Source organism: Salvelinus alpinus, chromosome 15 (assembly GCF_045679555.1).
Source record: "Salvelinus alpinus chromosome 15, SLU_Salpinus.1, whole genome shotgun sequence".
Classification (NCBI taxonomy): Eukaryota; Metazoa; Chordata; class Actinopteri; order Salmoniformes; family Salmonidae; genus Salvelinus; species Salvelinus alpinus.
In genome coordinates this window covers 25,429,988-25,456,888 of record NC_092100.1, presented here as the reverse complement: position 1 = coordinate 25,456,888, position 26,901 = coordinate 25,429,988, and the positions used below count along the sequence as shown (strand labels likewise).

Sequence of the window (26,901 nt, the reverse complement as noted above, 5' to 3'; positions counted from 1 at the left end):
TTTACTAGGAGAGAAAGGAAGGGGAGGCCCACTCACCCAAAGTGCTGCACTACGCTGGGCAGCATGCCTGCCAGCTGGTCCATGGTGGGGTACTGGTACCTGTGGAGAGGTGAGGTGAAGACCTTTAGTTAAACAGTGACATGGCAGAGAGAGACATCACTGTAGAAATTACTGTCTATGTGCATATTCCAGTCAATGCAATACAACAACAGAGGTGTAAGGAAACATGCATACTTGCGTATACGTGTGTGTGTGCAAGGATTCTCATGTGTGTGTGTACACGCTTGTGTGTGTGTGTGTCTGTGTGTCTAACGTGTGTGCATGTGAAGGTGGAGGTACTATATATTACCCCTGTGGCATCTGAGAGGCTCCAATCTGCTGTCCAGGAGCATCCACATGACACACCACAAAGTGCTTGGTGATCTCCTGCATGTCCTCATTGTGGAAGAAGCTGTTGAAGCACAGCTTGTCTGTGGAGGGCAGAGACAGAGGGAGAGACAGAGAGGCGAAACACATGAAATATGCATTAAAGAGAGAGAACCTTGAAGGTGGCCATCTGTGCCATTGCTACCCTGTCAGCAGGGAGAATAGATGTGACAGGTATGAAAGAATGGGCAATCAGGTTTCACTGGGACTCATTCCATCAGCATCATCTGGATGCTTGAGCGGTCTTCCAGTAAGTCAGAGTAAATATAAACCAATCTATTTTGATATACTGCACTTAAACTGAGACATTTAACATTTATATAGTACCTCTCAAAATCTGCAACCGTATCAACAACTCTGATATCAACAACTCTGATATCAACAACTCTGATATCAACAACTCTGATATCAACAACTCTTATATCAACAACTCTTATATCAACAACTCTTATATCAACAACTCTTATATCAACAACTCTTATATCAACAACTCTTATATCAACAACTCTGATATCAACAACTCTAATATCAACAACTCTTATATCAACAACTCTGATATCAACAACTCTGATATCAACAACTCTGATATCAACAACTCTTATATCAACAACTCTGATATCAACAACTCTGATATCAACAACTCTGATATCAACAACTCTGATATCAACAACTCTGATATCAACAACTCTGATATCAACAACTCTGATATCAACAACTCTGATATCAACAACTCTTATATCAACAACTCTTATATCAACAACTCTGATATCAACAACTCTAATATCAACAACTCTTATATCAACAACTCTGATATCAACAACTCTGATATCAACAACTCTGATATCAACAAATCTGATATCAACAACTCTTATATCAACAACTCTGATATCAACAACTCTTATATCAACAACTCTGATATCAACAATTCTTATATCAACAACTCTGATATCAACAACTCTGATATCAACAACTCTTATATCAACAACTCTTATATCAACAACTCCGATATCAACAACTCTTATATCAACAACTCTGATATCAACAAATCTGATATCAACAACTCTTATATCAACAACTCTGATATCAACAACTCTTATATCAACGACTCTGATATCAACAATTCTTATATCAACAACTCTGATATCAACAACTCTGATATCAACAACTCTTATATCAACAACTCTTATATCAACAACTCTTATATCAACAACTCTGATATCAACAACTCTGTTTCCCCCCTCCCACCACCACTGATGTCCTTCTTGTCTTCTGTTTGTGGTGAGTCAGTCAAAAACACCACTGTTCTACTCCATTGAGCTAAGAAGGTGATAAAAACACTGAGACATTAATGCCATCTCATCAAAAACCAACAAACATCATTACACAGGCTAATTAACCAATAACCGGACAGAAATTAAAAAGCTTAAATGTGATGAAGCTGGTGTGTTCTGTGCTATTGAATTTATCTGGCAGCAATGGCAGTGAGGTGATTCTGATTCGCCCACACACAGTCAGCAATAGGGCAATAGAAGACCATTAATTTTCATCCTCCACAGGCGTATTGTCTCCCTGTGGAAACTTGACCCATCTCCTCCCCAGCACAGCAGAAGGACACAGTACAGGAGTAACAGAGCCATATATAGGCCAGGGTCTCCTCTATTCTATCTCCTTCTCTCCTCTGTTCTCTCCCCTGTTCTCTCCCCTCTCCTCTCCCCTCACCCTTCCTCCTATGTCTGTGTAGACTGAGTCAGGCTGCAGAGCTGTGGTTCCTGGCAGTGCATACTAATAGCCCCAGCTGCAGCTGCAGAGGGAAGGAGGGAGGCAGGCAGAAGAGCAGCTGATCTACAGCGCCGCAATGCTGACCATCCCCCAACAACAACCCCACCCTGCCTGCCTTCCTGCCCTCCCTCCATCCCCTCGCTTTAACACTGCATGATAGGGATGTTTTTCTGACCTACATTTCTCCCTCTCCCTCCCTTTCTGTTGCTCTTTCTCTTTTTCTCTCTCCATCATCATTAAATGATCCACTCCTTTATTGAATTATTGACCACTCTGACCGACAGTGTTATCTTGTGGAATGCAGGTTATGTTGGCAATTTCAATAGACACACTGGATCTTTTGTGGGAACGTATTTCAAATTGCAGTTAACTGGTAATGTAAATTTGTTGTAATGCAGAAGAAATATTGTGTTTTGTATCTATGAGTCATTCTGACCCCTGACAAGACACCCTGCAAACTGCAGCAACATTGAAAAGTCGTCCCCATCCACCAATTAGAGGAGCTAACGAGCAGGCTCTGTGGGGTGGTAGTAACAGACATTCTGGGTAAAGCGTCTGGCGTCCGATTGTAACATACTGTAGCTACATGCTCTGAGACCACCATCTGCGGGAGACGTACAGCACGAACATGCACCTCCCTACAATTCCAAACCAACGCGTCTCTGATACGTGTCCTCTATTCATTTGAATGTGTTGATTGTTGGAGAAATTGCTTGAGCTTTTCACTTTGAAAAGTAAGAATGCCAATGGTCCAATATTCTAGAACACTGCTGTGCGTACGCATACTTGTTTGGTACAGTACTCTAATAGACCCTTAAAGGTAGAGAGAGATTCATACTGTCTGTCTGCACTCTGCAGTGGGATGGCTGTCAGGGAATGATATAGCTCCCAGAATGGAGTCCCATTATCACCTCAGATAACAGGCTGACAGCTCCACAGATATCTCTGCCAGGTCACACCATGAACAACACTCTGAGGAAGTGTGGAGAGATGCTTCCTGGAACCAGCTGCAGGTCACTGTTGTGTGACTGATGATGGTGCAACACAGATATGATCACGCACACATGGAGCACACCCACAAAACACGCATGCACACACACACACACACACACACACACACACACACACACACACACACACACACACACACACACACACACACACACACACACACACACACACACACACACACACACACACACACACACACACACAAACACACAAACACACACACACACACACACACACACACACACACACACACACACACACACACACACACACACACACACACACACACACACACACACACACACACACACACACACACACACACACACACACACACACACACACACTCACACACACACACACACACACACACACACACACACACACACACACACACACAGGTAGAGGGACAATGTGTACTCACGGTTAAGCCCAACATCGTGGTAGGTGAGGATGGCAGGCTTGTTTCCTTTGGGTGCACCACGGATCACCACATGAAGCATCCCATAAGGAGTCTCAATGTCATGTTCCTGAAACATACAAATGCTTATTTCTAATGGGAATGCATAGATTTACACTCACAGAGACATACTGTACCTTCAGACAGACAATCTTGGGTTCACTGATGACCATAGAGAGTTACTATCACCCAATAACTATGACTGATATAATAGGCTGCATACTCAACTGTCTGCCTCTGATCAACATAAAAGCTTTAAGGATTCACATGGGAATGCTGATAGAGATGACTGACAACACGGTGTATATAGAGTACTGCAAAGACATGTCTGGCCCACACTATGTGTATAATATTCTTCTCTGGTGATGGGGAAAAAAACATTCTGTGCAGCATACACCCACACACACACACACACACACACTCACTCACACAAAACACACACACAAGCTCACACGCCTCATACACACGCAGACTCCTGTACTCACATATACAGTCAGACACCCATATGCCCATACTCACAAACACACACGCATACTGTACAAACAAACTCCCACAGCCAATGCTCCTGTCCCATGTATATAGAGACATTAAACACTGGACACTTCCTGTTTCTTTTATACTGTTTTTCACACTGGATTTATATACTGGATTCTCCACATAGCTCATTCTAATATGTCTGTACATTGCATTTTGTTCCACTGTTTATACACACCGTGTATTTATATACTGGATTCTTGACATAGTGAATATATCTACTGCTGTACATATCATTCTTAGTATATATTTTCGGTGTATATACTCATACACTGCGTGTGGATGACTGATACAGTGTTATTCAGGGTGTTAACTGCATTTGTTCTGACATTTCTTGAGAGCAGTGCAGTGCAGTGAAACGTCCAAAATGGCATCCTATTCCCTATATACTTTTGACAAGAGCTCTATGGGCCCTGGTCAGAAGTAGTGCACTAAATAAGGAATAGGGTGCCATTAAGGATGCAGCCATAGTCTGTCACGGAAAGTGCACCCTAACCACGCAACATTCTGGCACCAAATATATCTGACAGTATTCTGCAGTGAAGCTATACATTTGCAGGTACTGCAGTACAGTTAATCACCTGTAATATCTGTTGTCTCTTTTGTCTTTGTGTAACATGAATTGCTTGCGTGAACGATTGACAGATACAATGTAGGTCAACAAGGTCATATCGGGCGCTAAAGATTAGGCGATACACGATTGCAGTATGATAGGGGTTGATAGTAAAATACTAAAAATGATTTAGTATTTTCTGTATGGCTGCCTGTCTGAAATATCATAGACAAAGACAAAGACCACCTCGGTGGAGCACAATAGACTGCAGGTAAAAACAGCGCCTGTATCACATACTGCAAACACTCCCTCTATCCCTTCCTCTCTCAGTCCCTTCCATGCTCCCTTTCTCTCTCACTCATCTTCCTCTCTCGCTCACTTCTTCTCTCAGTCCCTCCCTCTCATCTTCCTCTCTCACTCCCTTCCTTCTGGCTCCCAAGGTCAGAGAGACGTTTGTTCTAGTACGGAATAATTAGGCAACTTACAAGACTCACATACACACTCACTCTCAGGTCTATTTCCCTGTTTAGACATGCATGTGTGGCAGAATGCATTATTGTTTGTCGCAGCATTAGTGTGTCAGCTTGTCTCCACGAAGACTCATACATTAAATGACTGATCATTAGAGGAACACAATAACAGTACAACAACCATTTCAGTATGCATGATTAACCCATACATTCAATTAGTTAATAAAACATTCAATATAAACATAACTAGAGAATCTTTTACAGATGATCTTATCCAATGCACATTTATTCCAGAGTATTACAACAGCACGGTACATCATAGATAGCTAGTTATTTTGATAAGGTATAAACATGATATGAGAACATGAATAAGGTAAGAGGTGGGTGTGTATGTGCATGACATACATATCCATGAACAAAGGTGTTTATTAATGAAGACATACTATAGTAGTGGATTCACTTCCCCTTCATCAAAATATCCTCACTCTATCAACCAAAATATGCAGAGTCATCCACGCACCAGCAGAAACACTGTACACACTCAAGCAGTCACTCATTATAAAGCTGTAGATACATTATACTGTCACTCACCCCATCCCAGCATTCAGGCATGGTGCCTCAGTAAGCGTGCTCAGCGGTGGAGGAGAAAGAGGAGGAAGAATGGCAGGAGGAAGAGGAGGAGGAGCAGCCAGTGGAGACGAGACAGACAGACAAACAGACAGACAGAGCCAGTCCTCTCCTGTAGTGGGACTAGGTCCTGGCTTTAGAGCAGAGCCTGCTGGGGGATTCTGCTGGTGGTCTCTTTGTCTCGTCTTGTCTTGTCTCGCCTAGCCTCGTCCTGCTCTGGGGCTGAGCGCTGCAGTGCTGTGCCCCCTCTCTTCCCCCGACACCTTATAAACCCCACCATAAGGGCGTGCCGAACTCAAGCCTATTCGCTGCCAGTGCTGCCTCTCTGCACATGATTGGTTGGCTGCTCTGTCAGTCACAGCAGGTTCTCTGCTGTGCTCTTGTTTTGCTCCCTCATCAGCACCAGTGCTCTGTTTCAGGAGAAGATGGCTTATCTCCCTCTCTCTTTCGCTCCCTCTCTCTCTCATTGACCCTGTCCTACCTGTCTCCTCTCCTTTCCCATCCCTCTTATTGCTCCTTAACAGTCATGGACGGTGATGCATAAACAAATGCTTAGCATGCAGTGAGATGTATTTTTACAAATAAAAATTAAACAGAGAACAGTGACGTCTCTTTCTGTCTCTGTGCAGCAGCAGCAGCAGCCAGTAGGCTCCTCCATGCCTCTGTGTAATGGGACATTGATGGGACAGTAACTGGCCATAGGTCACCAGTAGAGCGGAGCAGAGTACTGTATGTGCGTACGTCTACTCAGAGAGCAGGAGATGATGGAACAGTGCTGACTACAGATCAATATGGCAGTAGTGGCTCTCTCTGCTGTAGGTTACATTTATTCACACCAGCAGCCATTGTCCATATTCTCCACAACATCATTTTTTTATTTCTCTCGTCGGTATCCGCCTTTCCTGTGTACAGAGAACTTAGCAAGCTGACTCAACTGTAAACTCTCCATGTCTCTTTCTCTCTAGCTCGGTCTCCCTTTTCTGCGGAAGAGAGGGATTAACCCACTCCCCGGCTGACTCAACATTTCCAGTCTTCATTAAATACACAACCTCGTTCTCTCACCCATAATCATATGCACTGTCATCACACACACACACGCAAGGACACCCTCAGAAAAACACACATACAAACATTTACATTTTTAGCTTTTATACATTTTCGTAATGGTCCCCAGTGGGAATCGTATCCACAACCCTTGCGTTACAAGAGCAACACTCTACCAACTGAGCTACATGGCACCATACAATCAACCACTTTGTGATACAACTTGAGGCCTGCTGATTTGTGCAAAGCATTTAACAGATAGAGAGAGAAGGGGTGGGGGGGGCCTACAACAGCACCTAGATCTTCTGCACAGATTATGTCAGACTTGGGCCCTGACAGGAAATGGTGTTCCAAAAAAAGTCCAGTTGCCAGGAACACAAATAAAATTTCCATCTAGACAACCGTTGCCCAAGAGCACACAAAAAACTATACCTCCCTTGGCCTGAACATCAGCACCACAGCTAACTTCACCAAACTGGTCCTGGGGCTCTGTTCACAAACACACCCCACAGAGCCCCAGGACAGCAACACAACTACACCCGACCAAATCACGAGAAAACTAAAAGATAATTACTTGACACATTGGAAAGAATTAACCAAAAAAACAGAACAAACTGGAATGCTGTTTGGCCCTAAACAGAGAGTACACGGTGGCAGAATAACTGACCACTGTGACTGACCCAAAATTAAAGAAAGCTTTGACTATTTACAGACTCAGTGAGCATAGCCAGACTCAGTGAGCATAGCCTTGCCGTAGGCAGACCTGGCTCTCAAGAGAAGACAGAGCTGCACTTCCTAACCTTCTGCCAAATGTATGACCATATTAGAGACATATTTCCTTCAGATTACACAGACCCACAAAGAATTTGAAAAAAACATCTAAATTTGACAAACTCCCATATCTATTAGGTGAAATACCATAGTGTGCCATCACAGCAGCAATATTTGTGACCTGTTGCCACACGGAAACGGCAATCGGTGAAGAACAAACCACAAGAAAAGGGCGCCCATTGAAGAACAAACTCATATTCATGTTTATTTATTTTCCCTTTTGTACTTTAACTATATCCACATAGTTACAACACTGTACATAGCCATAATATGACATTTGAAATGTCTTTATTCCTTTGAAACTTTTGTGAGTGTAATGTTTACTGTTCATTTTCAATTGTATATTTCACTTTTGTTTATTATCGATTTCACTTGCTTTCTCAATGTAACATATGTTTCCCATGCCAATAAAGCCCTTTGAAATGAGTTGAGTTGAGAGGGTGATAGAGGGGGGAAGAGGGAGGCAGAGGGGGGCGGAGGGGGAGGTGAGAGAGGGGGGAGGTGACACTGGAGGTGTCAGACAGAGGGGAGAAAGGAGGTGTCTAGACGATTAGTCATATCTCTGATCTCATCGCTACGTGGATTCATGTTAAAATAGACTCTGAACATCACGGTACAGAAATCAACTTCTAAGGACTTCAAAACTACTGTGGTTCTGCACTGTGTGAGAGCTGCTGTGTGATAGTGAATGATTCCATCAGTATGTAGTGGTCCCAACTCATATTAGGCTGTGCCATGACCAAACAGTCACTTCTCCTTCTCCCCATCTTCTTCCCTCTTCTCCTCCCAACGAGTCACCATGGTTACGTGGGTGAGTGTACAGCACAGGAGGTTGGTGGCACCTTAATTGGGGAGGACGGGCTAGTGGTAAGGAGCGGAAGATGTGCAATGGTATCAAATAGGTCAAACACATGGTTTCCAGGTGTTTGATGCCATTTTATTTGCTCAATTCTGGTCATTATTATGAGCCGTTTCCCCTCAGCAGCCTCCTGGGATGTACAGTAATAACAACAACCAGAGAAGGATAGAGAGAGAAAGAGAGTACGGTACATTGAAAATATAGAAAACAGTTTCAGTACCTTCCAGTCTCCAATGGGCATCAGGGTCTCACAGTTCTCCTAGAGAGAGAGAGAGAGCGAGAGAGAGAGAGCAAGAGAGCGAGAGAGAGAGAGAGAGAGAGAGAGAGAGAGAGAGAGAGAGAGAGAGAGAGAGAGAGAGAGAGAGAGAGAGAGAGAGAGAGAGAACAGAAACACAATGTCAATTGACGCTCATTATGACACAGTCACTCTGGTTAAACCTATGAGACGCCACAGGGCTGAGAAGGCTGTTCGAGATGAAGGGATGGATCCAGAGAGTAACATAGATAGATGCTGTGTGGGTCCAAACAAACAGACCGTAGGAGAGAGGAGAAAGGAGAGACAGAAAGATGCCTTTCCCTGCCCGAAGAGTCAAACCAGAACCCAAGCATTCCCCTAGACGTCAGTGCAACAAGGAGGACATGCTCTATAGAGGTTAAATACTGTATATAGAGGTTATATGAAGAGGTTATATCTATAGAGGTTAAATACTGTATATAGAGGTTATATTAAGAGGTTATATATAGAGAGGTTATATCTACAAGGTTATATCTCTAGAGGTTATATATATAGAGAGGTTATATCTATTGAGATAATATATAGAGGTTATGTATATATAGAGGTTATATTTATAGAGGTTATATACAGAGATTCTGTATATAGAGGTTATATATAGAGGTTTTGTATATAGAGGTTATATCTATAGAGGTTGTATATAGAGAGGTTATCTATAGAGGTTATGTATATAGAGATTATACATATCGTTTATATCTTTGAGGGTATATATAGAGGGTATATCTATAGAGGTTATATCTATAGAGGTTATATATATAGAGGTTATATATAGAGAGGTTATATCTATAGAGGTTATATCTATAGAGGTTATGTATATAGAGGTTATGTATATAAAGGTTATGTATATAGAGGTTATATCTATAGAGGTTATTTATATATAGAGGTTATATCTATGGAGGTTAAATACTGTATATAGAGGTTATATGAAGAGGTTATATCTATAGAGGTTAAATACTGTATATAGAGGTTATATGAAGAGGTTATATCTATAGAGGTTAAATACTGTATATAGAGGTTATATGAAGAGATTATATCTATAGAGGTTAAATACTGTATATAGAGGTTATATGAAGAGGTTATATATAGAGAGATTATATCTACAAGGTTATATCTCTAGAGGTTATATATATAGAGAGTTTATATCTATTGAGGTTATATATAGAGAGATTATAGAGAGGTTATATATAGAGAGATTATATCTATGGAGGTTATATCTACAGGGGTATATCCATATATAGAGAGGTTATATCTATAGAGGTTATATATATAGGTTAAATCTGTAGAGATTATATCTATAAAGGATATATCTATATATTTACCTTTTTTTAACTAGGCAAGTGAGTTAAGAACAAATTCTTATTTTCAATGACGGCCTAGGAACAGTGCCTGTTCAGGGGCAGCACGACAGATTTGTACCTTGTCAGCTCAGGGATTTGAACTTGCAACCTTTCGGTTACTAGTCGCTCTAACCACTAGGCTACCCTGCCGCCCCATATAGAGAGATTGTATCTATAGAGGTTATATCTACAGAGGTTATATCTATATATATAGAGGTTATATCAATAGAGGTTATAAATAGAGGTTATATCTATAGCGGTTATATCTATAGAGGCTATATATATATATAGGTTATATCTATAGAGATTATATATAGAGGTTATATCTATAGAGGTTATATATAGAGGTTATAAATAGAGGTTATATCTATAGCGGTTATATCTATAGAGGCTATATATATATAGGTTATATCTACAGAGGTTATATCTATATATAGAGAGGTTATATCAATAGAGGTTATAAATAGAGGTTATATCTATAGAGGCTATATATATATAGGTTATATCTACAGAGGTTATATCTATATATATAGAGGTTATATCAATAGAGGTTATAAATAGAGGTTATATCTATAGCGGTTATATCTATAGAGGCTATATATATATAGGTTATATCTACAGAGGTTATATCTATATATATAGAGGTTATATCAATAGAGGTTATAAATAGAGGTTATATCTATAGCGGTTATATCTATAGAGGCTATATATATATATATAGGTTATATCTATAGAGATTATATATAGAGGTTATATCTATAGAGGATAAAATATATAGAGGTTATAAATAAAGGTTATATCGATAGAGGTTATATATAGAGGTTATATATATAGGTTATATCTATAGAGATTAAATCTCTATATACATATAGGTTATATATAGAGGTTATATATATAGGTTATATATAAAAAAAAAGTATATATAGAGGTTATATCAATAGAGGTTATAAATAGAGGTTATATCTATAGAGGTTATATATAGAGGTTATATATATAGGTTATATCTATAGAGATTAAATCTCTATATACATATAGGTTATATATAGAGGTTATATATATAGGTTATATTAAAAAAAAAGTATATATAGAGGTTATATATAGAGAGAGATTATATCTATAGAGGTTATATGTAGAGATGATATATATATAGAGGTTATATATAGAGGTTATGTATATATAGAGGTTATATCTATAGAGGTTATATACAGAGATTCTGTACATAGAGGTTATATATAGAGGTTTTGTATATAGAGGTTATATATAGAGAGGTTATCTATAGAGGTTATGTATATAGAGATTATACATATAGTTTATATCTTTGAGGGTATATATAGAGGGTATATCTATATAGGTTATATATATAGAGGTTATATATAGAGAGGTTATATATAGAGAGGTTATATATAGAGAGGTTATATCTATAGAGATTATATCTATAGAGGTTATGTATATAGAGGTTATGTATATAAAGGTTATGTATATAGAGGTTATATCTATAGAGGTTATTTATATATAGAGGTTATATCTATGGAGGTTATTTATATATAGAGGTATATTGAGGATATATCTATAGAGGTTATTTATATATAGAGGTTATATCTATGGAGGTTATTTATATATAGAGGTTATGTATATAGATGTTATGTATATAGAGGTTATATCTAAAGAGGTTATTTATATATAGAGGTTATATCTATGGAGGTTATTTATATATAGAGTTTATGTATATTGAGGATATATCTATAGAGGTTATTTATATATAGAGGTTATATCTATGGAGGTTATTTATATATAGAGGTTATGTATATTGAGGATATATCTATAGAGGTTATTTATATATAGAGGTTATGAGGTTATCGATAGAGGTTATTTATATATAGAGGTTATATCTATGGAGGTTATTTATATATAGAGGTTATGTATATTGAGGATATATCTATAGAGGTTATTTATATATAGAGGTTATATCTATGGAGGTTATTTATATATAGAGGTTATGTATATTGAGGATATATCTATAGAGATAATTTATATATAGAGGTTATATCTATGGAGGTTATTTATATATAGAGGTTATGTATATAGAGGTTATGTATATTGAGGATATATCTATAGAGGTTATTTATATATAGAGGTTATATCTGTGGAGGTTATATCTATAGAGGTTATTTATATAGAGAGGTTATATCTATAGAGGTTATTTATATATAGAGGTTATGTATATAGAGGTTATGTATATTGAGGATATATCTATAGAGGTTATTTATATATAGAGGTTATGTATATAGAGGTTATGTATATTGAGGATATATATGTAGAGGTTATTTATATATAGAGGTTATATCTGTGGAGGTTATATCTATAGAGGTTATTTATATAGAGAGGTTATATCTATAGAGGTTATTTATATATAGAGGTTATGTATATAGAGGTTATGTATATTGAGGATATATCTATAGAGGTTATTTATATATGGAGGTTATATCTGTGGAGGTTATATCTATAGAGGTTATTTATATAGAGAGGTTATATCTATAGAGGTTATAAATAGAGATATGTTATATCTATAGAGGTTATGTATATAGAGTTTATATATATTGAGGTTATATATAAGTGTTATATATAAAGGTTATACGGTTATATGTAGAGGTTATATATAGAGAGGATATATATAGAGATGTTATATATAGAGAGAGAGATTATATATAGAGAGGTTATATCTGTGGAGGGTATACTGTTGTTGAATCAGACCAAGCATCATTAGAGTGGTTTAAGAAAAATAGTCCCCTAACCCGTAGAGATCCTGAAGGTGGAATCCTAGTGCATTCATATACAGTGGTTTCAGGAAACACAAAAGGATTATACATAAAAACACAGATGAGGTGAAGAAAAGAAGAAAGTTGTCAAATGGTTGCATTATTATCAGAACACATCAGCAGTCCATTGATAGAGGGTGATGCCATTAAGATCAGAGACACGACTAGAGAGGGGTATGTCATGCTCTTGTTCTTAGAGGAGAGACAGCAGGTTAGTTGCTTCAGTGGGGCGGTCGGACCAGCAGGTGTCACTCTTGTCCTCTGGAGCCCAGATGTGACTGCAGTAGCACAGCATGGTGGGGGAGGGAGCTGTGGCACTGTGCTGCTGGTGGCTGGATGCATGTTGTTCTTCAGGAAGTTGAACATTTCTCTATATGAAATGATCCTGTGTGATTATCTGGAAGTATGACACCCTGCTGATTCTATTACTATAGGCTGTGCATCAATGGTTTCTTCCCCCTGTTGTTTGTGGCCTCCATATTTATGTGACTCAGCACGTGTTGCAGGTGAGGATAAGCTATGTAAAGGAGCAACCAATAACACAGCTGAAGGAATCCGAGATTTGGTGCCCCCACTGGGCGAGGGGACTAGTCCCCCTGCAGGGCGTGTTCTGGGTTTGTAATTACCGGGATGCACCCACTGGACTGATTGCGGGTCTGGCGGAGCCAGTGCCGCGCGATCACATGACATTGTTGTTGGGGGTGACTTGAGTTAGAGGGGGTTAGTGAGGGGCGCAGGGTTTGCACAGGGGAGTGCGTTCATACACCACCCTTGGTCTTTCTGTGTCATAAACACAAACAGAGGTGTGTTACAATGGCTGATCAGTCCACCTCAGAGGTCCAGGCCGGGAGAGACCTGGAGGGGTGAAGACTACAGATGTAGGATCTTAATTTGAGCCAGTTTGCTACAGCAGGAAAATAATCATGCAGCAGTAAAATAAACCTGCAGCAAAAGGAAATGTGATTTATTTTGTGGATTATAATTAATGAACATTTTTTGTAGGGTTTGATACATTTTAAGTTAGGGCAAATCAAGTATGACATTTTAAAGTGGAAAACCTTAAATACACTACACGTTTGCATTTCCTGTTGTGTAGGAACATTCTCATCAACAAAAGAGTGATCAAATTAAGATCCTACATCTGTATCTAACAGACCTGGGAGGTCATGACCCACGTAGAGGAGGACAAGAGAGGCAAGGCTGTCTGGATAAGCTGCTGTCATGATGTCATCCTGATCAAATCAAAACACAGTCTTTTAAAGGAAACAAATAAATCTGGGTCACACATCCACTCCACATAGCTCTTTACTTCAATTTGCGCTGTAAGTCCTCATGGTTAATTACCACTATGTAATAATCAGCAATAATCAACATTGCTTTGATTAATACATTTTTACTTGGCCTCTGTGTTTTAACGGCCACTGTCTTGATATTGTCTGAGTAACCAGTTTCTCCACTCTCTCAATCATTATCAAGAATGTCAGTGAAGTGTATAAATGACTGTGACATATCCTCTCAGACAGTTGGCATTTTAATCAATGTGATTAGCACTTCTTTTCTCTACTGATGCCACCTCTCTTCTGCTCCTCATTTTCAGTCACAGCATTCAAGAGTTTACTGAGTTACTTATTATGCTAAGAGAAGTATACTGTTGCAGTCACTGGTTTCTGTAAGACCTTGCAGTCTCTCAACTCCCCCATCATTTCACACTCCTAAATGTGAATATTAATGCACTGTATGATGAATCCCTCCTACACAATTAAACACATTTTCTGTTTCCCAACCAGGACACACACAAATACACTATTATATCAACTACACACACTTGCACAAATGCACAAAAATAAATGAGTATTCCAATGCACGCACGCACAGAATAACTAACAAACAGACACACAGACACACACACGCACACACGCACACACACACACACACACACACACACACACACACACACACACACACACACACACACACACACACACACACACACACACACACACACACACACACACACACACACACACACACACACACACACACACACACACACACACACACACACACACACACACACACACACACAGGTACATAAAGAAAATGCTCACCATTTCAGTGTCTTGTCCTCTCTGTTCTTGCAGTAGGGGTTTCTCCTCAGTAAATTGCTGCTCCTTCATCCCAGCCATCCTGGAGAGCAACCTGCAATTACCATAGCAATGCACACCTGAGATTACATAGCCCACTTTGTTACTTTAGTAAAACCTCTTAAATCCATCCACCAACTCAAATCTCTGCAGCAAACCCCTATCATAAGGTTTCTTCCCCCAATAATGATCTACAATATATCAACCATGGTTTCTGTGGCTGGGCCTGGGCGAGTCCATTTTCTACTTTTTCCAATATAATTGATTCACCAGCCTCCCAATGTTTTCATAGTCCCCTTATGTTGGACATGTAAAGGGAGGTCCAGTGATGCACAGTATCTGAATAGAGAATACATTCTGGTGTTAGTCTGTTGGAAAACAGATTTAACAGTAGTAGTCTGTTCTCTTTGGGTCTCCAGTGGTTTCAGCTCATGGATTGGGTCATAGACTGTTGAATAAAGCAGGTCTGAGGACCCAGCCAGACAGTCAGACAATGAGCTTCCCCATTAGGATATAATTAAACTCCAGCAGTGTGGCTGATGACAGTGGACACAGAGGGACTCTATCAATTCTGAGTGATATGTTGATACAAGGGCACCGCTAAACCCATAGAGAGCAGAGCAGAATGTAACCTCTATTTAACTAGGCAAGCCAGTTAAGAACAAATTCTTATTTACAATGATGGCCTACACCGGCCAAACCCGGACGACGCAGTGGCAATTGTGCGCCGCCCTATGGGACTCCCAATCACGGCCAGGTGTGATACAGCCTGAAATACAGCCAATGCACACATGGACTCACACACTCAAGGACACATATGCGAGTGCACACACACACTCACAGTTGCAGTTAGACATTGCATATACACATTGTGCATGCACACACAGACACATTAACTTGTTCATTGTCAAGAAAAACAAATGCAACAAGATAAAAGAAAGCTTATTGAATAAAACATTTACAGATGAGCAAGACATAAAGAAGCAGTAATGAGTGACTGCCAGCACAATAAGCATGTACAGTATGGGAAATATGGAAACCTATGAGACTAACAACTAGTCCTTCCTGGATTAAGTACCTTACTGGCAGAAATATAGACTCAGTTATCACCAAAAGATTTTCTGTTTGAGTCTCCCTACCAAATTGAGTCAGGCACGGAGGAGCTGTGGCCCCATAAATATTTAGAAACGGTAAGTTCACACCGTGACAGGTTGTTTAATGACTGGGATGCAGTAAAATCATCAGCTGGACAGCTCTCTCTCTCTCTCTCTCTCTCTCTCTCTCTCTCTCTCTCTCTCTCTCTCTCTCTCTCTCTCTCTCTCTCTCTCTCTCTCTCTCTCTCTCTCTCTCTCTCTCTCTCTCTCTCTCTCTCTCTCTCTCTCTCTCAGCAGCAGTTTCCAAACCTGTCTTTGTGTACCATGAACACCCTTAAACAGACAAAACCCAGATGCAGACAATCCAAAATAAAAGTAATTTGCAGATACTTGAAAACAAAACCATACTCCTCTCTTTGTTGACAACACTGTTGCTGTTCTCTGTTTGAAAGTGACCTTTGCATAAGCATGACAATGGGCCCATGACCAGTTTTAATTAGGAACTAACCAGACACCAGCCTCATCAATCTGCCTGCTTAACTCTCAGTGTCTCTCTCTCTCTCTCTCTCTCTCTCTCTCTCTCTCTCTCTCTCTCTCTCTCTCTCTCTCTCTCTCTCTCTCTCTCTCTCTCTCTCTCTCTCTCTCTCTCTCTCTCTCTCTCTCCCTCCCTCTCTCTCTCTCTCCCTCTCTCTCTCTCCCTCCCTCCCTCCCTCCCTCCCTCCTTATATAAGATGGCTCACTGTGAAATCAATTATCATTACACAGTCTATATTTGTCCCTGTTGATGCTGTTTCAAACCCACTGATTTGGGTTTAGATGACTCATTACTTTTATTTGCTAGCTGCTGCTTTATTTCATATTCCCTAAATCCACAAATATGATTTTAGTTTTTTTTCTGAGGAACTATTCATCGTACTAATGGAATTAAATGAGTGGGACTTCATTTACCTAAAATGAGTCTGATCGGAAACATCAACTTGACTTTTCAGTGGTGCAGGTGGTGTGTGTGTGTGCATCCATGGTCTATGGAGTCAAAAGGGTCAAGTGCTACTTCTAAGTCTCTTTTCATCCAATGTGGGCCTGGGGTCTGCTCTCTGAATCTGCTCTCTGAATCTGCTCTCTGCATCTGCTCTCTGAATCTGCTCTCTGAATCTGCTCTCTGAATCTGCTCTCTGAATCTGCTCTCTGAATCTGCTCTCTGAATCTGCTCTCTGAATCTGCTCTCTGAATCTGCTCTCTGAATCTGCTCTCTGAATCTGCTCTCTGAATCTGCTCTCTGGATCTGCTCTCTGAATCTGCTCTCTGAATCTGCTCTCTGAATCTGCTCTCTGAATCTGCTCTCTGGATCTGCTCTCTGGATCTGCTCTCTGAATCTGCTCTCTGAATCTGCTCTCTGAATCTGCTCTCTGAATCTGCTCTCTGAATCTGCTCTCTGGATCTGCTCTCTGGATCTGCTCTCTGGATCTGCTCTCTGGATCTGCTCCCTGGATCTGCTCTCTGAATCTGCTCTCTGAATCTGCTCTCTGAATCTGCTCTCTGAATCTGCTCTCTGAATCTGCTCTCTGGATCTGCTCTCTGAATCTGCTCTCTGAATCTGCTCTCTGAATCTGCTCTCTGAATCTGCTCTCTGAATCTGCTCTCTGAATCTGCTCTCTGGATCTGCTCTCTGAATCTGCTCTCTGAATCTGCTCTCTGAATCTGCTCTCTGAATCTGCTCTCTGGATCTGCTCTCTGGATCTGCTCTCTGAATCTGCTCTCTGAATCTGCTCTCTGGATCTGCTCTCTGAATCTGCTCTCTGAATCTGCTCTCTGAATCTGCTCTCTGAATCTGCTCTCTGAATCTGCTCTCTGAATCTGCTCTCTGAATCTGCTCTCTGGATCTGCTCTCTGGATCTGCTCTCTGAATCTGCTCTCTGAATCTGCTCTCTGGATCTGCTCTCTGAATCTGCTCTCTGAATCTGCTCTCTGAATCTGCTCTCTGAATCTGCTCTCTGGATCTGCTCTCTGAATCTGCTCTCTGGATCTGCTCTCTGGATCTGCTCTCTGAATCTGCTCTCTGGATCTGCTCTCTGAATCTGCTCTCTGAATCTGCTCTCTGAATCTGCTCTCTGAATCTGCTCTCTGATTCTGCTCTCTGGATCTGCTCTCTGGATCTGCTCTCTGGATCTGCTCTCTGAATCTGCTCTCTGAATCTGCTCTCTGAATCTGCTCTCTGAATCTGCTCTCTGCCAGTAAAAAGATGAGGTGAGGTGAAGTTTATTTTTCTCCGTGAGGTTGAAGATCTTCCTTTTACAGTATTTGGTCAAGGAGGGTAAAATAAATCTGTCCTCCTTTCTCATCCCCCTCTCTCTCTCTCCTCTGTTCTTTAATCGGGCCTCGGTTCTACCCAGACGTTGTTGCCATGACAACCACCAGCAGCGCTGTCGGCCCAGCCCGGCTGGGTTCTAACAGGACCTGGTTTAGCTTCTCTTTTCCTTTTAACATCATCTCATTTCCACCAGCTGCTCCCCTCTCCCATCTACCCCCCCCCCCTATCTCAGTCTGGCTGGCCATGCTCCATTCCCACCCCATCATGTATATCTACTGTAACAGCACTCTCCCACTCTCATGGAGTTCATAGGGTGCAGAGCTGGAGGGTTACTGAGAATCTCTCTCACAGGGGGATAAGGTCCATTCTGTGTGACTCATATCTGTGATAGAGAGTGAGTGAGGCTGAGTGTGAGGGAGGGAGATAGACACAGCCAGTGTCTGAAAGAGGCTATGGGGAGATGGGGACGACAAGGCTGTGGGAAAAGCATTCTGCTGGACAGGAAATCAATGGGATGTGTATGTGGGGGGAAGCATCAGACCAAATGCACAAATTCAGAATCAATACCTGGAAACTGGGCCAGGTTCAGCTCTGTGTTATGTGTGTGTACAGTGTGTGTGTACAGTGTGTGTGTACAGTGTGTGTGTACAGTGTGTGTGTGTGTGTGTGTGTGTTTGAACAGTTTGTTTTTCCCATAAATTGAATAAAACTGACCCAGCAGTGATCCCTAAAAAACATCCAGAAAGGCACTGTGACTTGATTCATGATTTTTCAAGCCTTCTCGCTGTCAGTAACATAATTAACTCTGGTCCGACTGATTAATTAGCCATATGGACGATAACATTAGAGAGGATTAAAGGCCAACTCATCCAAAGGAGAAAATGGCCCTTTTCCACTCTGCAGCAGAGAGCACAGACCACACCTTCACGCTTGTGGAATCTAACAACCCAAGAAACAAAATCAATTAAACACACTAACAAATTAATATCGGAGAAAGAGAGGAAGGGAGCACAAACAAGAACATTGGCCATACCTGAGGCTTTGCGCTTACTGATAGATCCTGCATTAAAACATCCCAAATGGGACCCTATTCCCTATATAGTGCATGACTTATGACCAGAGCTCTGGTCAAAAGTAATGTACAATATGTGACCGACCGGCTCAAATCGGTCTTATGTCGCAAAATATGAAATTGTGTTTTTTTTTACATTGGATAAACTTAGAGACTACAAAATGGTAACGACAGCCCTGTGGATTCCTCAGGGGCCACTGTTCTATCAGGCTGTCTCTGATGCCAGCTCTGAGAGCAGCACAAACATGGAGATAGAGATAGGCTGCCTCCCAGTACTTTTGACCAGAGCCCTATTGGACATATTCCTACAGGACTGGCCGAAAGTGGTGCACTATAAAGGGAATAGGGTTCCATTTGGGAGGCAACCCTATCTCTATCTCCATGTTTGTGCTGCTCTCAGAGCTGGCATCAGAGACAGCCTGATAGAACAGTGGCCCCTGAGGAATCCACAGGGCTGTCGCTACAGCCTGCCTGACCTGGCTTGGCCCTGCCTCCTGTCACTAGGTACCCTGTGCTATGGGACAGAGCAAGCTGGACAGAAGGGCACGGCATATGACTCTCAATGGGACCCGTGCAAAACAGAGAAGGAAGAGGCAGGGGAGCTCTTAAAACCTTCCCGACTGACCACTACTGTTTCAGAATACTTTTTATCGCTGCATTCGTACTTGTATATCAAAAGATGGATCTCTTAATGATTTTAATATTAAATGCGATAGGCCTACTGTAAACGAGCCAATAGAAAGTACTATAAGTATTGTAGGTAGATGTGGAAGTATCTGCCCTACATTGACTGCCCTGATCTTGGAAGCTTCTTGGAATCTCTTAGAAATCCAGCCCTCTTCTTCCACCTGACTCAGTTTTGTTAAAGGTTACATAGTGGTGGATACCTACACTTGCCAGAAAATCCTGTTTTATCTCATGGTACAGTATGCTGCCAGGCCCTACATTGGATGTCAGATGTCAGCCGTTAGTGACAACAGCCTCGCCCAGTGAAGGCACACTCAATGACCAATATGTCAACTAGCTACATCATCCCCTTCAATGAAATCACCCATTCTCTGGCTATTCTAAGCTAAACATCCACAACATTTCAGCCTATAGCACGCAATGTTTCTTTATTGTCCCCCAAACTCAGGTTGTTTGATTGAGCCGGACAATTTGTATTTGAGATATTGAAAACTAAAAGTAGTAAGTAAGGTGGTTAGTCTCAGGAAACAAATCCAAAAGCCTAAACAGAGAAAATATGCAACAGGTTTCAACCACTTGACAACTAGCTATACCTTATGCCAAAAGACTATCAAGGAGATGATAATACTGAGTTTTTAGACTATACCCACAAACCCTAAAGCAAGGACATGATTAGCATGCAAGATGTGTGGAACATGCAGTTCCGTCCAGACTGATACAACACAGTACAGAAACAGCCATGGTTGGGGTTCGAAGTTGATGGCTGGTAATATAACACACACATAGAGAATGTGTGCTGTGATGCTTGGCTACAGCTCTTCTGACCATCATTAATAGGGCCTTAATGGGGTGATCGTGAGATACGATTCATCAAATGATGTGTTGGTCCAGTGCTCTGCTGTGATTGGTCCATGGCTCATGAGTCTCTTTCAACTTTGCCAAAAAGTGTTTAATGACTCAAAAGACATGTTCCAACACCGAGCAGCAATCAGATTCATGAGTTGTGGTCCAAGGCTCTGCAGTGATTGGCCATTGGCTTGTACTCCAGCACAATAAGTTACGGTCCACAAGCTAGGCCTTGGTGTGGAACACTGCAGTCATCAGCCCATGACTTTAAGAAGGATGGACAGTGAATGGAAGGAGTGATGTACTAGATGGCAAAAACATAAGTTATGGAAGCTATATACAGTATATGAAGTCCATTCCAGAAGGCACTACGTACATGGTCTGCAGCAGGCTCTGCGGCACCGAGCAGTTAGCCTTTGAAGAGAAGTTCCAAAACAATCCGGGCCCCATCTATCAGTACAAAATAAAATCATCCATTGGTGATTGAAAGAAAGAGGGGAAAAAAGTGAACAGCAAAGTTTAAGCCATATCATCATGACTCATAGGTGGATTTTTACAGTGATAGGAACAGAGCAGCTTTACATGAGGGAACAAACACACCGGGTATATTGCTCTTTGAAGTTTTATCAATACCCAGAAGCAGCAGAGAAACAGACCTGGTCCCATACAGTGGGCTTTGTTGAGCTTGCATATGCTAAAGGACAAAAAGTGAACCTCATAACTGTTATTTTTACACTGTACAGGGTGAGAATACAACCTAATAAACAGTGTGAATTAAATAACAGGAACATTGTGTCTAATGTCCAATTGTTAAAGCGTTTGATCCTATAATCAAATGTACAGTATTAGGGTTCTCCACCAGTCTAATATAATACAATGAATTGGGGCTGCACCAATATGATTTCATATTATCTTGTCGACAGAAACTGTACAAATGAACAGAACATATTTCTCACAGGGTGAAAATCATACATATCAGCATTTACCTTCATCCCAGACCAGGAGCATGTCATCATTTTTCTGACAGATGGTGATCACTCACAACATGTCAGGCCTGACATTCAGCCTCAGATCTCTACATTTTTCCTACAGGTCCCAGTGTGCAACTACCATTCAACAAGGCAGGCGGCCGTGCACACACAGCATGTAAATGAACATCTACAGACACACACAGGTATCAAAGGAGAGGTAACAGATATCCGATTTAAATGTCCTCTGATGAACTCTTTATTGAAACTGTAAAACTTGTAACAGTCTATTTGGACCAGAATATCAACTGTCCTGCCTCTATCTCTAACTCTGCCACATGCAATGGCCTCAGATATGAAGTTTGGTTCTTTTGTGATTAGTGTGCCTGCTGTTTATTGAAGGGTAGGGTAGAACGTAAACCGTGTTCTACGGCTGACACACAACTGAACACAACAACTCAAAGCAGTTCGCTGTTCGCTAGTCTCTTTAACTGGAAAGCAGAAGGCCTGCACCTGGTAAGAAAGTTGGCTGTATATTCTCTACATGACGTATTAATACGCAGGCTGCCAGGGACGTCTAAAGGCAGGACTGATCTATATGACGCACTCCTGTTTCTAGGGTTAATAAATTCAACCTGACGACCTCATACTCGCGCCAATGCAGAGGCTGGCACACTGTCCTACAGCACTGGGACACAGTCAGAGTCTCACTTATACAGCTAGGAGGAGACAGTAGAGGATCTGGGGGGCTAATGTCTCTATACTGTCAATTCCCTCTCCCATCATCTATGTAATATAACGTCCTTATGCACTACAAAAGAGTTAAGTCAAGCTTTGCAAAAATGTGTTCTGTCATTCTATCTCATGTAGGTATTTTGTTATCTGATCCAAACTGAGCACAGTGAACATACAGACAGATAAGAACTTACCTGCTGTGGTGGTTTGAGCTGCTAGGGTGGCTGTTGATGCGTCTGGATTTTGCAGTGCCTCTGTTTCCCTCTCTCTTTCCCCCAGTCTGTTCTGGTCTGTGTGTCTGTGTGTGCTACAGAGAAAGGCTGTCTACTCTATGGGTTCTCTGCTACCCTTTCATCCTCCCTCCTTCTTTCTCTCCAACTCCCTCCCTCCCTGATAATAAACAGAGAGCACGTGTTATCCCCGATGATGCAGCATGAGAGCGCCACCACACTAAAAGATCAGAGGCGAGGGAGGAAAGAGGAGGGGAGAGGGGAGAGAGGAGGGGAGAGGGGAGAGGGGAGAGAGGAGGGGAGAGGGGAGAGGGTGATGAAATTAAACAGGGAAGAGTGAAAGTGATGGAAGGTAAATTAAATAGAGGATAGAGATAAGGAGAGATGCTGAGAGCCTGCTTGAGAGAAGGATATGGTCATAAAAGTGAGATTTAGAGTGATAGAAGATAAAGGATAGATCCTTTTGGGGTAACAATTATTGCTCTTGAAAACAGAAGAGTGAAGCTTCCACTGCACCAATAAGTTCACAATTATGAGTTTCAGAATACTATTTTTAACAACACCCACAAAATGACACAAAAAATATAGTACATAATGGATTTATCATTCCCTTTGACACATTTCAACTCACATTCAGCCTCTCTCAGGCTCCCTCACACCCACACAGGCATAAACCAATACAATGGGCTACCGGGGATCAGACGGTTTACTTTTGAACATAATGTTTTTTCTCCTTTGATATCAAAACACAGTGGACATCATGCAGACAACATTGGATCTGTGTTTATTTGCTGAATCCAGAGAGCATGCCCCATCACATCTCTCCCCTCTCTCTTCGCACTCTGTTGTCCCTTACGTCTAGATTAACGTCTGTTTTCTTCATTTCACAGTGACAAAGTGACCTACTTTAGAACATCATTGTGTGACTGACTAGACACAGAGTGTTATCAGACTGACTAGACACAGAGTGTTATCAGACTGACTAGACACAGAGTGTTATCAGACTGACTAGACACAGAGTGTTATCAGACTGACTAGACACAGAGTGTTATCAGACTGACTAGACACAGAGTGTTATCAGACTGACTAGACACAGAGTGTTATCAGACTGACTAGACACAGAGTGTTATCAGACTGACTAGACACAGAGTGTTATCAGACTGACTAGACACAGTGTTATCAGACTGACTAGACACAGAGTGTTATCAGACTGACTAGACACAGAGTGTTATCAGACTGACTAGACACAGAGTGTTATCAGACGGACTAGACACAGTGGTATCAGACAAGATGGAGCGATTGCCAAAATCTCTTTCATACCTTATTTATCTCAGCTAAGAGGAGACTGTTTGTATGCAATAATTAAAAAAGGTTTCAAACAGGGGTGCAACTTTGGTTTTAGAAGTGGGGGGGACATAACTTTTTATTTAATTAATAAATCGGTCGGAGGCTTTCGCATGGTCCAAAAGCACACCGTTACCTCGTTTTGTATCACATTCCAGTGATAAAACTGTGGGGGGAATGCAATTTCAGAATGTGGGGGGACATGTCCCCCTTGTCCCCAGTGAAAGTTGCGCCCCTGGTTTCAAATATGCTTATGTCTAACGTATGTGAATTTACGTTCATGAAATGTAATCATTACTGTAAATTATATTCTACGTGTTTTTCTCCTTGTAAGTGGAGGTAAACTGGTACATTAATTGAGATAAATCACACATGTTTTTTGTTATTGTATGGTATCTCTCTTAAGATATATATCACTCATAAGCTATCTAGAGATAGGTCGACACAGCTGGAATGGATGTCTGAGGGGCATTTGTTATAATCTTCCCTGGTTAGAGGGAAAAGGAAGAGTTGATAAGATCCCCCCCCTCCCCCATCGTCTTAACCTGGGCGATCAATTAGACTGTGGCACGATGACCAGCCTATTGAATCAATGTGTCCTGGTTATTGAGTCATCCCTCTGTGTGCCTGGCAGACATCTCAGCTTGGATGTCGGCTCACCACTTCAAGCTCAACCTCTTCCTCCTAGGAAGGCCTGCGAGCTCCAAGACATCTTCATCACGGTTAACAACTTCACGGTGTCCCCCTCCCAGAGTGCATAGAGCCTTGGCGTGACCCTGGACGACACTCTGTCATTCTCTGCTAACATCAAAGCAGTGACACACTCCTGCAGGTTCATGCTCTACAACATCTGTAGAGTACAACCTTTCCTCACACAGGAAGCGGCGCAGGTCCTAATCCAGGCTCTTGTCATCTCCCATCTACTGTAGACTACTGAAACTCTCTGTTGTCTGGGCTCCCCGCTTGTGCTGTCAAACCCCTGCAACTTATCCAGAATGCTGCAGCCCACCTCGTATTCAACCTTCCCAAGTTCTCCCATGGCACCATGCTCCTCCACAAACTTCACTGGCTCTACCACAAGACCATTGTGCTTACCGACGGAGTAGCAAGTGGAACTGCCCCTCCCTAACTTCAGGCTATGCTCAAACCCTACACCCCAACCCGAGCACTGTTCTGCCACCTCTGGTCTCTTGGCCGCCCCACCCCTATGGGTGGTCAGCTCCCGCTCAGCCCAGTCAAAGCTCTTCAACCCAATTGAACAGCTCTCCTGGCACCCCAATGGTGGAATCTGCTTCCCCTGAAGCTAGGACAGCAGACTCACTGCCCATCTTCCCGAAAACGTCTGAAACCCTACCCTTTCAAAGAGTATTTTCCTACTAGCACTGGCTTTCCTGATAACTACTTTATTAAGGGAAAATGTACTTGCTACCACTGTGATATGTGGTTGTCTCACCCAGCTACAGTATCTTGACTCTTGAGATGAATGCACTAATTGTAAGTCACTCTGGATACGAGCATTTGCTTAATTACTAAAATGTAAATGTAAAATGTCTGAGAACGGTATTGCGTTGCTATGGCTCTACGGTCTATTGTCTGTTTTGACTGAGGCAGACACCTCAGAAATGTCTCATGCAGCTCCTGACAGGCTGTCAGACTCAATCGGTTGCTCACAGATGAGGATGTGCACTTTAAAGAGGTATGTAGAACAGGTCTGTACAATTGTATGCATTTGTGAGAAAGATGGTAGTAGTATAGTGGGTGTGATGTGACTTGAGTAAATGAGGGATACAAAGTATATTGAAAGCATAATTAAGCAATTAACATCCCATCATGCTTATGGTCATGTATAAAAAAGCTGGGCTGGCCATTATTTTGTCAACTATGGCTATGCCCCCATAGGATGACAATGCCCCCATCCAAAGGGCACGAGTGGAGTGGTCACTGAATGGTTTGTTGAGTGTGAAAATGATTTAAACCATGTGCCATGGCCGTCTCTGTCACCAGCTCTCAACCCTATTGAACACTTATGGAAGATTCTGGAGCCTGAGACAGTGTTTTCCACCACCATCAACAAAACACCAAATTTCTCGTGGAAGAATGGTGTCACATCCCTCCAATAGAGTTCCAGACACTAGAATCTATGCCAAGGCGCATTGAAGGTGTTTTGGCTCGTGGTGGCCCAAAGCCCTATTAAGACACAATGTTGGTGTTTCCTTTGTTTTGGCCGTTACCTGTATATCTACACTAGCTACACACAGTACCAGGGTTCCAATTTATTTTAGGTTCAGTGAGGTTACTGTTGAACATGGAGTGCATACAGTTGTACAGATTGGCAGAGCGTACCACCACAGCCTGGTTGTTGACCACCACCATGAGTGAGGAGTGTCATCTTTTATTATTATACACGTATGGAGTGACATGTGTCACAAGCTGT

The 26,901-nt window shown here is 41.6% G+C and overlaps 1 protein-coding gene across 7 annotated transcripts in view; it reads right to left on the bottom strand.

Moving 5' to 3' along the window:
- LOC139539786 (protein NDRG4) overlaps positions 1-23,225 on the bottom strand; it is a 30,989-nt gene extending 7,764 nt beyond the window's left edge. For 4 of the 7 annotated variants that reach the window (XM_071343071.1, XM_071343073.1, XM_071343070.1 and 1 more), the window contains exons 1-7: positions 23,088-23,225; positions 21,567-21,640; positions 15,148-15,238; positions 8,815-8,853; positions 3,641-3,746; positions 350-470; positions 37-99 (exon numbers count right to left, since the gene is read on the bottom strand). In XM_071343071.1, coding sequence (XP_071199172.1) covers positions 37-99; positions 350-470; positions 3,641-3,746; positions 8,815-8,853; positions 15,148-15,238; positions 21,567-21,640 — 494 coding nt within the window. In that variant the 5' untranslated portion in view covers positions 23,088-23,225. Of the gene's footprint in view, positions 1-36; positions 100-349; positions 471-3,640; positions 3,747-5,824; positions 6,118-8,814; positions 8,854-15,147; positions 15,239-21,566; positions 21,641-23,087 lie in introns of those variants that run through there. The other 3 variants (XM_071343076.1, XM_071343077.1, XM_071343075.1) reach the window with 2 other exon arrangements.
- Between the last annotated feature and the right edge of the window lie 3,676 nt (positions 23,226-26,901).